This window comes from Lutra lutra, chromosome 15, assembly GCF_902655055.1.
Source record: "Lutra lutra chromosome 15, mLutLut1.2, whole genome shotgun sequence".
Classification (NCBI taxonomy): domain Eukaryota; kingdom Metazoa; phylum Chordata; class Mammalia; order Carnivora; family Mustelidae; genus Lutra; species Lutra lutra.
Genome location: NC_062292.1, coordinates 38,258,171 through 38,273,176, shown reverse-complemented (window position 1 = coordinate 38,273,176; position 15,006 = coordinate 38,258,171). Strand labels below are relative to the sequence as shown.

General features: G+C 36.1%; 1 protein-coding gene across 2 annotated transcripts in view; it reads left to right on the top strand.

Moving 5' to 3' along the window:
* The window catches only part of ATP6V1G3 (ATPase H+ transporting V1 subunit G3), a 66,729-nt gene that overhangs the window by 37,487 nt on the left and 14,236 nt on the right, over positions 1-15,006 (top strand). The window contains exon 3 of one of the 2 annotated variants that reach the window (XM_047705710.1): positions 9,095-9,212. The exons of the other annotated variant lie outside the window; for it this stretch is intronic. Coding sequence (XP_047561666.1) covers positions 9,131-9,212 — 82 coding nt within the window. The 5' untranslated portion in view covers positions 9,095-9,130. The remainder of the gene's footprint in view (positions 1-9,094; positions 9,213-15,006) is intronic. 2 annotated transcript variants of the gene reach the window in all.

The following is a 15,006-nucleotide window of genomic DNA, read 5'->3' as shown; positions in this document are numbered from 1 at the left end:
AAAAGAAGATGAAAGGTCTATATAACCTAATCCTGAGACCACACAATGGTAGAATCTATCTGGGAATCAGTTTGCTTAATCTCACCATAACTAGGAATATCTTATTTTATTTCAGTCCTAAGCAATTACCATATTTAATTAAAATATTTTCACCTTTATTGCTTTTCTTGCTATAATTATTGTGAACTTTAAGTTTGTTCCTTTGGTGTAAGAAGTGCTCTGCTTTACAAATGACAGTTTGAAATATGGTAGAATCCCGGCTTAAATTTCTCACAGTAAATAGAGTTCATTGTTGTACTTCAGCTGAAAGAAAATGTTACCACAATTTCTAAAAAAAAAAAAAAAAAAAAAGTTTGGTGCCCACAATGTACAAAGCGCTGCTCCAGAAACAATCACAAGTAAAATGCCACCTTTATTCCCCAAAAGCTTATAGTTTGTGAGTGAAAACAAAAACAAAAACAAAACAAAACAAAAATAAATGAAGCTTGGGAATGTCCTCTGACATTAATGCATAAAGTCCTATACAGTTCTAAATGGAGAAGGGATCAGTTAGGTCTAATAGGATATAGAAAGTTTCATCCTTTAAAGTAGACATTAAAATTGGACTTTGAATGATTTTTTTTTTTTCTAGGAAAATATGAGAAAGTTATTCCAGGAAGAAGAAAGAGTCTGAATGAAAGTGTGGAAAATGTTTCTGGTGTTGAAGTGACAATAGGTAGCATGGTGAGCAAGAGATGGGAGAAGAGCAGGAGGAGGATGAGAGACAGAAATAAAGAGACATTTCACTATCTAGTGTAGAGTTAAGGAAACAGAAGATGATCAATAGTTCACATGTATTTTCTTTATGTATTATTGCTCAGCTCTATTGAATAAATGAAGTGAGTAATAATATTGTGCTCTGTAGAAACCCCCCCGACCAAGTTTTGCTTAACTATTGAAGTTGACAGTTTAGAAGCTCCAGGTCTTCAGGGAACCAGGATTAATCTACATTTCACTAGATTCAGGTGCTAAACCAACATGGGCAAAAGAAGGAAGGATCATATGATTAGTTGAAATATGCAGAGGTGGTGATAGAATGGATAACAAGGGGAAGTCTGAGTAGAAATGAAACTTCAAACAAGAGACATATATATATATGTATATATGTATATATTTAACACTTGTTAAATTTATAATTACAGCCATTCAAAACATTTGATGTTAAACTTTTTGCAAGTTAAGTGCAAGTAAAAATAAGAGGACTTTAATTGTAATCCTTAACATTCAACAATTAAAACTTTTCCAAAGGGAGATTTTAAGATTTTGTCATTTTTAACAATTTTTTTTCATTTTTCACTAATAAAAAAATATGAAAGTATTTAGAAAAGATAATCAAAGAACAGAGACCTAAATATACAATACACTATACTGATTATTTTTATTTATTTTTATTTTTTATAAACATATAATGTATTATTAGCCCCAGGGGTACAGGTCTGTGAGTCACCAGGTTTACACACTTGACAGCACTCACCATATCACATACACTCCCCAATGTCCATAACCCCATCCACCCTCTCCCTCCCCTCCTCCCCCCGGCCACCCTCAGTTTGTTTGTCTCTTCTGGTTTGTCTCCCTCCCAATCCCATCTTGTTTCATTTATTCTTTTCCTACCCCCCAAACCCCCCACATTGCATCTCCACTTCCTCATATCTGGGAGATCATATGATAGTTGTCTTTCTCTGATTGACTTATTTCGCTACATAATACCTTCTAGTTACATCCATGTCGTCACAAATGGCAAGATTTCATTTCTTTTGATGGCTGCATAGTATTCCAGTGTGTGTGTGTGTGTGTGTGTGTGTGTGTGTGTGTGTGTATCACATCTTCTTTAGCCATTCATCTGTTGATGGACATCTAGGTTCTCTCCATAGTTTGGCTATTGTGGACATTGCTTCTATAAACATTTGAGTGCATGTGCCCCTTCAGATTACTACGTTTGTATCTTGCTGGGTCATAAGGTAGCTCTATTTTCAACTTTTTGAGGAACCTCCATGCTGTTTTCCAGAGTGGTTGCACGAGCTTGCATTCCCACCAGCAGTGTAGGAGGGTTCCCCGTTCTCCACATCCTCGCCAGCATCTGTCATTTCCTGACTTCTTAATTTTAGCCACTCTGACTGGTGTGAGGTGGTATCTCATTGTGGTTTTGATTTGTATTTCCCTGATGCCGAGGGATGTGGAGCATTTTTTTGTTTTTTTTTTTTTTTTTTTGGTCCTGAGATTTTAGATTTTTATTTTTTCAGCATAACAGTATTCATTATTTTTGCACCACACCCAGTGCTCCATGCAATCTGTGCCCTCTACAATACCCACCACCTGGTGCCCCCAACCTCCCACCCTCCCCACCCCTTCAAAATTCTCAGATCGTTTTTCAGAGTCCATAGTCTCTCATGGTTCACCTCCCCTTCCAATTTCTCTCAACTCCCTTCTCCTCTCCATCTCCCCTTGTCCTCCATGTTATTTGTTATGCTCCACAAATAAGTGAAACCATATGATAATTGACTCTCTCTGCTTGACTTATTTCACTCAGCATAATCTCTTCCAGTCCCGTCCATGTTGCTACAAAACTTGGGTATTCATCCTTTCTTTTTTCTTTTTTTTTTTTTTTTTTTTACAGCTTCATAAACATATATTTTTATCCCCAGGGGTACAAGTCTGCGAATCGCCAGGTTTACACACTTCACAACACTCACCATAGCACATACCCTCCCCAATATCCACCCCCCTCTCCCAACCCCCTCCCCCCATCAACCCTCAGTTTGTTTTGTGAGATTAAGAGTCACTTATGGTTTGTCTCCCTCCCAATCCCATCTTGTTTCATTTACTCTTCTCCTACCCCCTCAACCCCCCATGCTGCATCTCCTCTCGCTCATATCAGGGAGATCATATGATAGTTGTCTTTCTCCGATTGACTTATTTCGCTAAGCATGATACCCTCTAGTTCCATCCACGTCGTCGCAAATGGCAAGATTTCATTTCTTTTGATGGCTGCATAGTATTCCATTGTGTATATATACCACATCTTCTTTATCCATTCGTCTGTAGATGGACATCTAGGTTCTTTCCATAGTTTGGCTATTGTAGATATTGCTGCTATAAACATTCGGGTGCACGTGCCCCTTCGGATCACTACGTTTGTATCTTTAGGGTAAATCCCCAGCAGTGCAATTGCAGGGTCATAGGGTAGTTCTATTTTCAACATTTTGAGGAACCTCCATGCTGTTTTCCAGAGTGGTTGCACCAGCTTGCATTCCCACCAACAGTGTAGGAGGGTTCCCCTTTCTCCGCATCCTCGCCAGCATCTGTCATTTCCTGACTTGTTAATTTTAGCCATTCTGACTGGTGTGAGGTGATATCTCATGGTGGTTTTGATTTGTATTTCCCTGATGCCGAGTGATATGGAGCACTTTTTCATGTGTCTGTTGGCCATCTGGATGTCTTCTTTGCAGAAATGTCTGTTCATGTCCTCTGCCCATTTCTTGATTGGATTATTTGTTCTTTGGGTGTTGAGTTTGCTAAGTTCTTTATAGATTTTGGACACTAGCCCTTTATCTGATATGTCATTTGCAAATATCTTCTCCCATTCTGTCAGTTGTCTTTTGGTTTTGTTCACTGTTTCCTTTGCTGTGCAAAAGCTTTTGATCTTGATAAAATCCCAATAGTTCATTTTTGCCCTTGCTTCCCTTGCCTTTGGTGATGTTCCTAGGAAGAAGTTGCTGCAGCTGAGGTCGAAGAGGTTGCTGCCTGTGTTCTCCTCGAGGATTTTGATGGATTCCTTTCTCACATTGAGATCCTTCATCCATTTTGAGTCTATTTTCGTGTGTGGTGTAAGGAAATGATCCAATTTCATTTTTCTGCATGTGGCTGTCCAATTTTCCCAACACCATTTACTGAAGAGGCTGTCTTTGTTCCATTGGACATTCTTTCCTGCTTTGTCAAAGATGAGTTGACCATAGAGTTGAGGGTCCATTTCTGGGCTCTCTATTCTGTTCCATTGATCTATGTGTCTGTTTTTGTGCCAGTACCATGCTGTCTTGATGATGACAGCTTTGTAATAGAGCTTGAAGTCCGGAATTGTGATGCCACCAACTTTGGCTTTCTTTTTCAATATTCCTTTGGCTATTCGAGGTCTTTTCTGGTTCCATATAAATTTTAGGATTCTTTGTTCCATTTCTTTGAAAAAAATGGATGGTACTTTGATAGGAATTGCATTAAATGTGTAGATTGCTTTAGGTAGCATAGACATTTTCACAATATTTATTCTTCCAATCCAGGAGCATGGAACATTTTTCCATTTCTTTGTGTCTTCCTCAATTTCTTTCATGAGTACTTTATAGTTTTCTGAGTATAGATTCTTAGTCTCTTTGGTTAGGTTTATTCCTAGGTATCTTATAGTTTTGGGTGCAATTGTAAATGGGATGGACTCCTTAATTTCTCTTTCTTCTGTCTTGTTGTTTGTGTAGAGAAATGCAACTGATTTCTGTGCATTGATTTTATATCCTGACACTTTACTGAATTCCTGTACAAGTTCTAGCAGTTTTGGAGTGGAGTCTTTTGGGTTTTCCACATATAGTATCATATCATCTGCAAAGAGTGATAGTTTGACTTCTTCTTTGCCGATTTGGATGCCTTTAATTTCTTTTTGTTGTCTGATTGCTGAGGCTAGGACTTCTAGTACTATATTGAATAGCAGTGGTGATAATGGACATCCCTGCCGTGTTCCTGACCTTAGCGGAAAAGCTTTCAGTTTTTCTCCATTGAGGATGATATTTGCGGTGGGTTTTTCATAGATGGCTTTGATAATATTGAGGTATGTGCCCTCTATCCCTACACTTTGAAGAGTTTTGATCAGGAAGGGATGCTCACTGTACTGATTTTTACACTTCCTTTTTACAAAGTTACTATGAGTGATATATCCATTTCTCTACTTCATCTGAAAAGTCAAATCTTATCTACTTCTTGGAATTTTTATAAAAATATATAGCAAATGACACTACAGACAAAGGTCTGATATCCAAGATCTATAAAGAACTCAAATCAACACTCAAAAAAACAGATAATCACATCGAAAAATGGGCAAAAGACATGAGTAGACACTTCTCCAAAGAAGAAATACAAATGGCTAATAGACACATGAAAAAAATGTTCATCATCATTAACCATCAGAGAGATTCAAATCCAAACCACATTGAGATAGCACCTTACACCAGTTAGATAAGCCAAAATTAACAAGACAGTAAACAAGTGTTGGAGATGATGTGGAGAAAGGAGAACCCTCTTACACTGTTGGTGGGAATGCAAGTTGGTGCAGTCACTTTGAAAAACAAGTGTGGAGATTCCTTAAGAAATTAAAAATAGAACTACCCTATTACCCTGCAATTGCATTACTGGGTATTTACCCCAAAGATACAGATGTAGTGAAAAGAAGGGCCATCTGTACCACAATGTTCATAGCAGCAATGGCCACAGTCACCAAATTGTGGAAAGAGCCAAGAGGCCCTTCAACAGATGAAAAGTTAAAGAAGATATGGTTCACGTATACAGTGGAATATTATGTCTTCATCAGAAAGGATGAATACCCAACTTTTGTTCCAAAATGGACGAGACTGGAGGAGATTATGCTGAGTGAAGTAAGTCAAGCAGAGAGAGTCAAATATCATATGGTTTCACTTACTTGTGGAGCATAAGGAATAACATGGAGGACATTGGGAGAAGGAGAGGAGAAGAGAGTTGGCAGAAATCAGAGGGGGAGATGAACCACGAGAGACTGTGGACTCTGAGAAACAAACTGAGGGTTTTGGAGGGAAGGGGAATAGGGGTTGGGTGAGCCTGGTGGTGGGTATTAAGGAGGGCACGTATTGCATGGAGCACTAGGTGTGATGCATAAACAATGAATCTTGGAACACGGAAATAATAAAATGAAGTTTAAAAAATATATATATATATAGCTAAGTATTCAATTTATCATTGAAAATAATAGTCAATAATATGAAATAACACTATATAATGTAATAAATAATATAAAGAATAATAGTATCAGTAAATTTTGTTTCTTATATGGTTATTCATTGAAATCATCAATGCTAATATTTTATTAACATAGAAACCAAAAATGATTTATATCAATCAAATTAAAGAAAAATCTATTATTTGGGTTAATTTGTAAGTATAAGTATAAAAGAAAAAAGTAGAATACAATAAACCATAAGACCAGAGCAATTGGTCTTAAATAAATAGGATAGAAAGAACTCTAGTTGCTTAACATGAGCATTCCTGAGGAGGAATCTTCAACAGTCATGATCTCCATTAAGCCAAATCTCACTTTGTTTTGATCTTTTTATCATCAATTGTTTGAGCATCTGGCATTTTCATTGACCCACATTTGCCATTTTTTTTTTGAAGAAAAGGCCAAAGGTATTCCTTTGTTTCCGTTTATCTTTTTCATCAAGAAAAAAGAAATATGGAAAGACATATTTCCTGGGAAAAAAAAAGCATTGTGCAGCAAGAAGATGACAGACATTGAGGTCAGTCATGATCTTGGGCTTCTCACTGATATTTTCTGAGCCACAGCTTCTTGACCATTAGTCCTGTTTTTTCACAGAAGGCCTGTGTCTTTATGGATAGAGTCAATGTGATATGTGATAACAAAACCCTGTCTAGTGCTATCGCAAGAATTGAGAGAGTTACTGTATGGAAATATGCAGTATAAATTGTTTACAAGTAGACCCAATTTTGAAATACAGTTGATATTTTATTAGTGAATAGAAAAAGAAATGCTTGTCCACTGGTACCTCAATGCTACAAAATATTAAAAACACAACTCAAAATCTAGGTTATTAGCAGATAAATTTTTTCAAAATATGATTATCCTTCAAGTGTAAGTTTTATAAATAAAAAGTCACATCAGGCATTAGCTTTGATCTAAAAAAATGGAATAACTCAGTTACAGTAAGTTAATATGATATAGTAATAATATAATAATAATAATATAGTAAATAAATATAAAAATAACCCATTGCATGTATGATAAAGTCCAAATTCCACTGTTAGGCATCTGGCTCTATCTACCTTTATACTGCCCACTTCTCCCTAACTTTACCTTCTCATTTGTTTGGCAATTTAGATTCTAAGCTTCTTTTCAGCATGGTATTGTCTCTATGGAAGACCTGGTAATATAATTGCAAACGGATACAAGTATAGACCTATTTTTACTTTTATTTTTTCCCCACCCAGAGCCCTGACTAAGATGAGTAGCTTCATTGCCATTTTTTCTTTATGAGTTGTCTTTTCCATCCCTCCTTTTCACTGGGAGGGTAATCCTCTGTGGGTCAGGGAAAACAGAATCCATTCTAACTCCCTATTTTGAGTTATGCCCAAAATCTATCTCCTAGGTAGAGACTTCTCTCAGATATTCCACTTTGCATCTTTTTGGCAAGCAAGATCATGCAATGTCCTGTCTATATTTTTGTGCCAAGAGAAGACCTTTCCATTAAATAAAAGAAGAAAAAAACCTTCTGCCATAAAATTTAAAATCATGTGTTTTGATCTTAAGGAGAGAATGATTAAAATTTTCTGCTATTGATATGTTCACTGAATGTTGCAGATATTTAGAAAGAGTCTATTAACACGTGAAAAAAATGCTCAACATCACTCGGCATCAGGAAAATACAAATCAAAACCACAATGAGATACCATCTCACACCAGTCAGAATGGCTAAGATTAATGTATCTTGCCATTAATATCCTTGCCAACATCTGTTGGCAGAGCTTGTTACCAGAGCTTGTTCACATATCTGTTTATCCCAATTAGACTGATCATTGTAATTATGCAATAAAAAGTAAATTTTATAAATTGATTAAATACCATGAGAAAAGAAAGAAAGGTATCCCTGTGAAAAAGAGCTGTTCCTTTCAGAAAGATTTGCTAAAGATGGCGTACACATAACATTGTGCTACAAGCATGGATGGTGGGATAACTCTAAACTTAGGGGAAAGTTAACATTAAAGCCTTAACAGATTTAGCTCTTAGATTGTTTTACAACTATCTTGAAATCAATACACCTATTGAAAGAAATTTGACCTGGTGTTTATAGGTGAGGCAATTGAAGTGTAGTGAATAGAAGAAATAATATGTGAAATCCAAATTTGCAGACCATCTCAGGGGGAAAAAAAAAAAAAAGCTTTGACCATAAGTCAAAAGATTAGCTTTTCATTTCACATAACAATTTTTGATACATATAAAATCATATTTTATGATTCTCCACTGTGATCAACATTCCCATTTGTCCTAATCACTACTGGATTGAATCAAATCAAGCAAGATGGATTTCACTGTACTATCTTAGGACAATATCCAGTATAAGCACTGAGTAATATGAAATGCATGTTTAGATTATTTTAATTTAACCTCAAAACCTACAGTTATAATTTCCCCTCATGTTGATTCTGTCACCACACTAAGATCTCCCTGGAACACTAGCATACAACATTACTAAAAAAGCAACACAGTGCCCCAAACAAATCTTTTCATTCCTATCATCCAAGGCCTACAGGAAGAAAAGAGTAGATTCCTAACTTATCTTCTGTGCACAAAGCCAAAAAGCCTCCTTCCTAGCGAAAGGTTAATAAAACTTGTCCTAAGCAATTAATTGAATCTCTAGGGAAAAAAATAACTAACTAACTAACTAAAACCAGAACTACATGGATAAGGAACAAAAAAAGGTCTTGCAACTTGAAAGAAAAATTTAGTAAACAAATCAATATTTCCTGGAAGAAGAAGGAAGATAATCTTACAAAACCTATCTTACTCATTTTTTATTTATTTCTCCTATTTTGTAGTGAAGATCCAGTTGGCTGAAAGGACAAGTTTTCAGCTTCCTCATTTTGACTTAACTTGTTTTTCTGGATTCCACCCTTGGGCTCTCCTTGGGGCCCAGCAATTTAGCCCAGGGAGACCATTTTGAAACAAACACCCATGTTTGGAACTCACCGTTGACACAACAACCTGAGTTATGTGGTGATTTCTAAAAGGATAAATAGATCCACCACTTTCCAGATTTCACAGAAGCCACCTAACTTGAAGACAGCTGCCATGACCAGCCAGTCTCAGGGGATCCACCAGCTCCTTCAGGCAGAAAAAAGAGCCAAGGACAAGCTAGAGGAAGCCAAGAAGAGTAAGTCTCCATTCTGTCTGACCTATGAGACATTTGTTACAAAATGGATGAGGTGGGGGCAGTGAAATAATATGCACCTTTAGCAGCAGGCAGACTCTGGTTCCAACCTGGCTCCACTATAATCCCTCAGAATCCTTTGGCCAATTCATTGAAACTACCCAGTCATATGTCCCTATGGCCATAGCGGGAACGAAATCCTCTAACTCAGAGCCTATGAAGAGGTCATGTGCTAAATGAAATGATAATGGACATTGAAATTACAGGAAGATATGACCTTAAGTCTTGTCTCTGCAACTTCCTTAATGTTGCCACGCCTCAGTTTCTCAATATTGTGAAATGATTAAGAGATAGACAACTTCCAGAATGAATCTACTTACTAGGGAGAGAACTTGAGCAAGTTACTTACCCTCTGTACACATCGGTTACTGTTTCTGTAAAATTGTGACAACAGTTAATAGCTCTTTCTCATCCCTCTTAATAATATTTTCATTTTATTCTCATTTTCTAACATTCTTTTTACGTAGCCATACATCTATATATTAGCACAGAATGTTCTCAGTAAATGTTAACCCCCTTCCTACTCCCTTTGATATTCACAACTATGTGAATGAGATGTTACTATTATTTCCATTTTATGTATGTAGAGACTAAAGCTCATTGTTTGCCAGAGTTCATATTTTAAAAATAGAAAACACACACAGGCACCACACTTAATCCTTACTTATTTACTACTCCTTGCAAAAACTCTTACTGCAAAGACAAAAGGTGACGCTTAGATAAATTATGCAGCTTGCCCAAGGTCACACAGAGGGTAAAGGTTATAGACAAGATATGGACAGAGTCTGATTTCTAAGCAAAGATCTTAACTGTACTACGCAATATTTACATAATTTTTATTATGAATAAACTAACATATTGTAGATTAACAACTCAAATTCAGGTTCCCTGGGGCAAGACCTATGTTTTCTCCACTATCTCATTTCATATCACATCATTGCTTAATCTATAACAATTTGTGTCATTTACCCTCTTCCTAATTATATGTCTTGCATCTGCAATTTGATTAAAACTTCAACAAGACATGGAGCCATGTTTTTAAAATGTTGCTTATATGATTCTTTGGATGAATATAGTGACAGGAATAGAGTAGGTAGTGACAAAAGTTTGTTGAAATAGATCGAGTGAGACGTGTGAATAGTACATTATAATGCAATAGAGGAAACCAGGAAAGAAGCAGCATTCAATCCACGGTCCATTTTTGACCACAGGTAAAATCATGTTTATTTCCTAAGTTGATTTCCTGAGCAGTCAGCAATGTAGACACCAACAACAGCAAAAGGAAGACTCCATGTGGAAGGAACTAGAAGAGAAAAAGAAGAAGAAATTAAGACAAACTTTATCTACTTTTCCATATCTTTATCTACAACAGACCATGCAAATGACTGCAAAATGGTATGAATGTAATTTGATAGAAAACAAAGCAGTCTTGGACCTGCTAGTTAAAGCAGTATAGATAACGTCCTTATCTTTTATTCAAATTTCTTTAACCACATTTAAAACTTCCAGAACAGAAGTTGTGAAGAAGTTCAACTTATTTTAAGATGTTTTAATTATGTTACCTTTGCTTCCTTATTATGGAAGTAACATAATTACATATTGGGCACATTAATCAATATCATCGTACAATCCAGATGGTTTTTACCAATAGTGTGCCTTTTCTCAAAGCTGTTAGAGAAGAAAGGATTTGTGAATTATGCAAGTTGTTTGGAAGAGAGGACCGTCAAAACTATCTAGACTCAGATTTATATTTCTGTGTATGTCATTTAACATCTCTGAGTTTCACTCTTCATTTTTTAATAGAAATAGAAGATATATATGATATATATAAATATCAGATATAAAAAAATATAAAATATACATAAAAGCTATATGTTTAGCAGATATAGATATAGATATATACGTGTATATATATATCAAACTTGTTTTCCTTTCCACTAGTGAATATGTTGTTCTTGGACAATTTTTCCTCAGAAGTCCATATTGGTCAGTGTTAGAAAATATGTATTGTCTTATTTTTATACAAAACATTCATTTTTTTGCCAGTAACTTAAAGCCCTTGTGTACTTTGTCCCTTGGTCTTCAATCATAAATATTCAAACAAATATTCAATGAGTCATAGTAAATACCTAGGCCTTAAAAACATTTTGGAAGATATTTTTACAAATGTTATTTCCACAACCAACCTCTACCCTCGGTTTTACAGAGAAAGTCGGTCTGTCCCCTTTGCCACAGAAAGCACAGGCTTTGGAACAGTTTTTACCAGTTAGAAGCTATTTTCTTACACAGCTATCAGCAGGTAGCAGTTTGTGGCTACAACTTCAATTATCGTACGCATCATACTTACTTCTTAAGCATTCTGCAGTGAAATAAAATACTACCTTTTTTGCCTGGTATTTTGCAACTTCTATCATTTCACTAGTTTTGTAAGTTATTTACTGAATTTAGTAAGTATTTATTGAATGCCTACTCTTACCGGGCCACTTTGGTATAGACACTAATGAGTAGACCTGGACTCTTCCTTCAGCAATGCTCATGAGATAAATGCATTAAACGAGCACAAAAAGGAGAAAGGAATAATGACGTGAGAATACAGATAACCATCGTTTTTATAAATCTGCATATTTCACCTTTTTTTTCCCCATAAAGCAATTCATTTGAAAAATCTAACGTGGGGCGCCTGGGTGGCTCAGTGGTTAAAGCCTCTGCCTTCGGCTCAGGTCATGATCTCAGGGTCCTGGGATCGAGTCCCGCGTCGGGCTCTCTGCTCAGCAGGGAGCCTGCCTCCTCCTCTCTCTCTCTCTCTCTCTCTCTGCCTGCCTCTCTGCCTACTTGTGATCTGTCAAATAAATAAATAAAAATCTTTAAAAAAAAAAAATCTAACGTATGAAGGCCAACCAGTTTCAGATGGTGAACACCATCATGAAAAGTCTGTGATCACTTTCTCTGTCTTAAATCCATTTATTTGAAAGCATCTCAGAAATTTGCATATAGAGTCTCCGCTAGAGAGGACTCCTGAATACATATCTAAAAGAAAGAAAAAGAAAGAGAGGGAAAGAGAGAGGGAAGGACACGGGGGTGGGGGGTTGGGGGAGAAACCAACAATTCACATGTTAATCATTTTAGAAAAATGCAAGATTAATAAGGTGGTATATTTATATATTATGCCACAAAAATATTAATATATTCCATTAAATAGGACTGCCTCAGATCTCAGTGAAGTTGTCACCTAATACAATATAGGGTATAAATGTTTTGCCTTAAGGGATATAGATAAGGGTTTATAGACCTGATATATCAGGAATTCTCCAGAAGGCTGTAGGTCTGTGGAAATGAAATATATAACTCCCTACTCTCAAAACACTTGCCAGCCATGCTGTGGCTGGGGTGGGGTGGGGAGACATTATGAACAGACTTGAAAAGTTGGGATGCGAGGCAACAGAGTAGAAAAAGCATTGGCTTTTTCTTATGTTTCTGTGTATAAGTCATTTAGCATCTCTGAGATTTGCTCTTTTTTTTAAATAGAAATATAAGATATATATGATATATTTAAATATCAAGGTTATACATGTGGTCATGATGTTTTGAGGATCAGAACACTATATACATAGTGCAGAGTGCAATCGAAAAATCATTTTTATTTTTAACTAACATAATATGTATATTCATATATTACTATAAGTTGTAAAAATAAAGGAATGGAATAAAAGGACAGGATAAACCAGTTTCATTTCTTTTTACAACTGCCTCCAGTTCTGGGTCAGCTTTTCCTCTAATGAGGGAGACTTGAACTACTTCTAGTAGGTGGCTGGTAAAACTCAGATCTGTCTCTGTTCACTGATTACAGATAAGATTATATTTGTTAGTTTCTTTTTAAAGATTTTATTTATTTATTTGAGAGAGAAAGAACAAGCAGGGAAGAGTGACAGGGAGAGAGAGAAGCAGACTCCGAAGTCTGACTTGGGGCTCCATCCCAGGACCCTGAGATCATGACCTGAGCCAAAGGCGGACACTTAACTGACTGAGCCACTCAGGTGCCCTAATTATATTTATTAGTTAAGACAAAAAAATCTTTTATGTGCAAAGTAGCCTTGCTGTTTTGTTAAATTTAGATGCAATCACAGTAGGTTGGCACTATTTTAAATCACCTTATTTGAAGTTAACACCTTTTGCCTTAAAAATTGTTCATTAATTAAAACATAAAAGTGAGTATGTTGGTCCAAGACGAGTTACATTTTTATAGCTGAACGTCAGACCTGACCTGGAGCTCCAGGCGTGGGGAACTGAGCAGCTCCCATCAGACCTCGATTAGAAAGTCAAGATATCATCATCAATACGAGGAACAGAGACTTGTATTTCTCTGAAACACATGGCGTTTTTACTTGTAATTACGACTTTTTTATGAGATCAGTATTTATTCCATTTATACCCATTGCAGACTTGGAAAACTCTAGAGCTCTTATGAAATGCCCAAATGCACATGACTCCACATCACATAAAGAACGAATTCTTTCTGAAGGTGAACATAGCCGTTCTCACTAATAAACAATCTGTCTACTTTGGCAACTACTGAAAACAGTGTTTGTGTTTAACTCAAAATTACAACTTGCATGACAGAATATAGATCAAAAGATGTGATAAACAATGTAAATGTTCAAATCTGAATATGAGAAAAACTGAACAAGCAGGTATATTTAAAATGTACTAAAATGTTCTAAAAGCAATAGACAATCTTAATAAAAGTAAAGGACATACCCAGAATTTTCTACCAAGATAGAACACGGTCAGTGCTCGCTTCCTAGAGCTGCTAGGCCTGGTCGCAAATCCAGGTTTGCCTCCTACTAGCTGGGTGAGTTGGCCAGATTACCTTCTTACCTCACTGTGACTCAGTTTCCTAGCCTCAGAATGGAGATAACAGTATCTGCCTCATGGAGTTGTGATAATTCCCTGAGTTAATACCTATAAAAGACTTAAACCACCACGTGGCACATAGCAGGTGCTCAATAAATGTTAGCTATGGATTTTCTTCTACTACCTAGTAAAAAGATTCTATTGAAAAGTACAGCAAAATAATAGAATCCTGCTGATCTGTTAAACATGGTCTTCTAGGAGGACCTCATTGAACTATACACAAATGCAAAATAAATTCCTAAGACAATATTTTGATGATCTACTTTGATAATACATCAGCTAGTAAAGTAATGCAGATTCGTTTTTGTGGGTGTATAGAATGCCAGCCAATATTTTTTAAATCAGGTAATTGCCTATTTGTTTCCAAATATGCAGATATTCCAAATTATTTAAACAAACACCTTGATTTAATAAATTCTTCTCTATGTATGTGAATGCTTCGGTTCATGAAGACATGACTTTTAATAAACTAATAAAATAGAAGTTGCTGTATTAGAATTTCATGGCCCTGTCTTGGGGGTTTTGTGGGCCTGTAAATTTTTTCTCTTTCTTTACAGTCCACAGACTAATGGGGTATTTGTAAGTATATTGGACTTTCATTTCTTCAAGTGGGTCATATTAAAATAATACCCACCGAACAGTTTCATCTAGTAATAGCATTTGATTATATCCAATCCAGGATCTATACAAAACTACGTATGATTTTTTTTTTTTAATGAGGAAAATACAAGTACAGAGAATGGCAAAGGAAACACCAAGAAAACAAAGATATGAAATGAGAGGTTAGGGTCAGCAGGGAAACTCTATACCAGTCACAGGCCCCAAA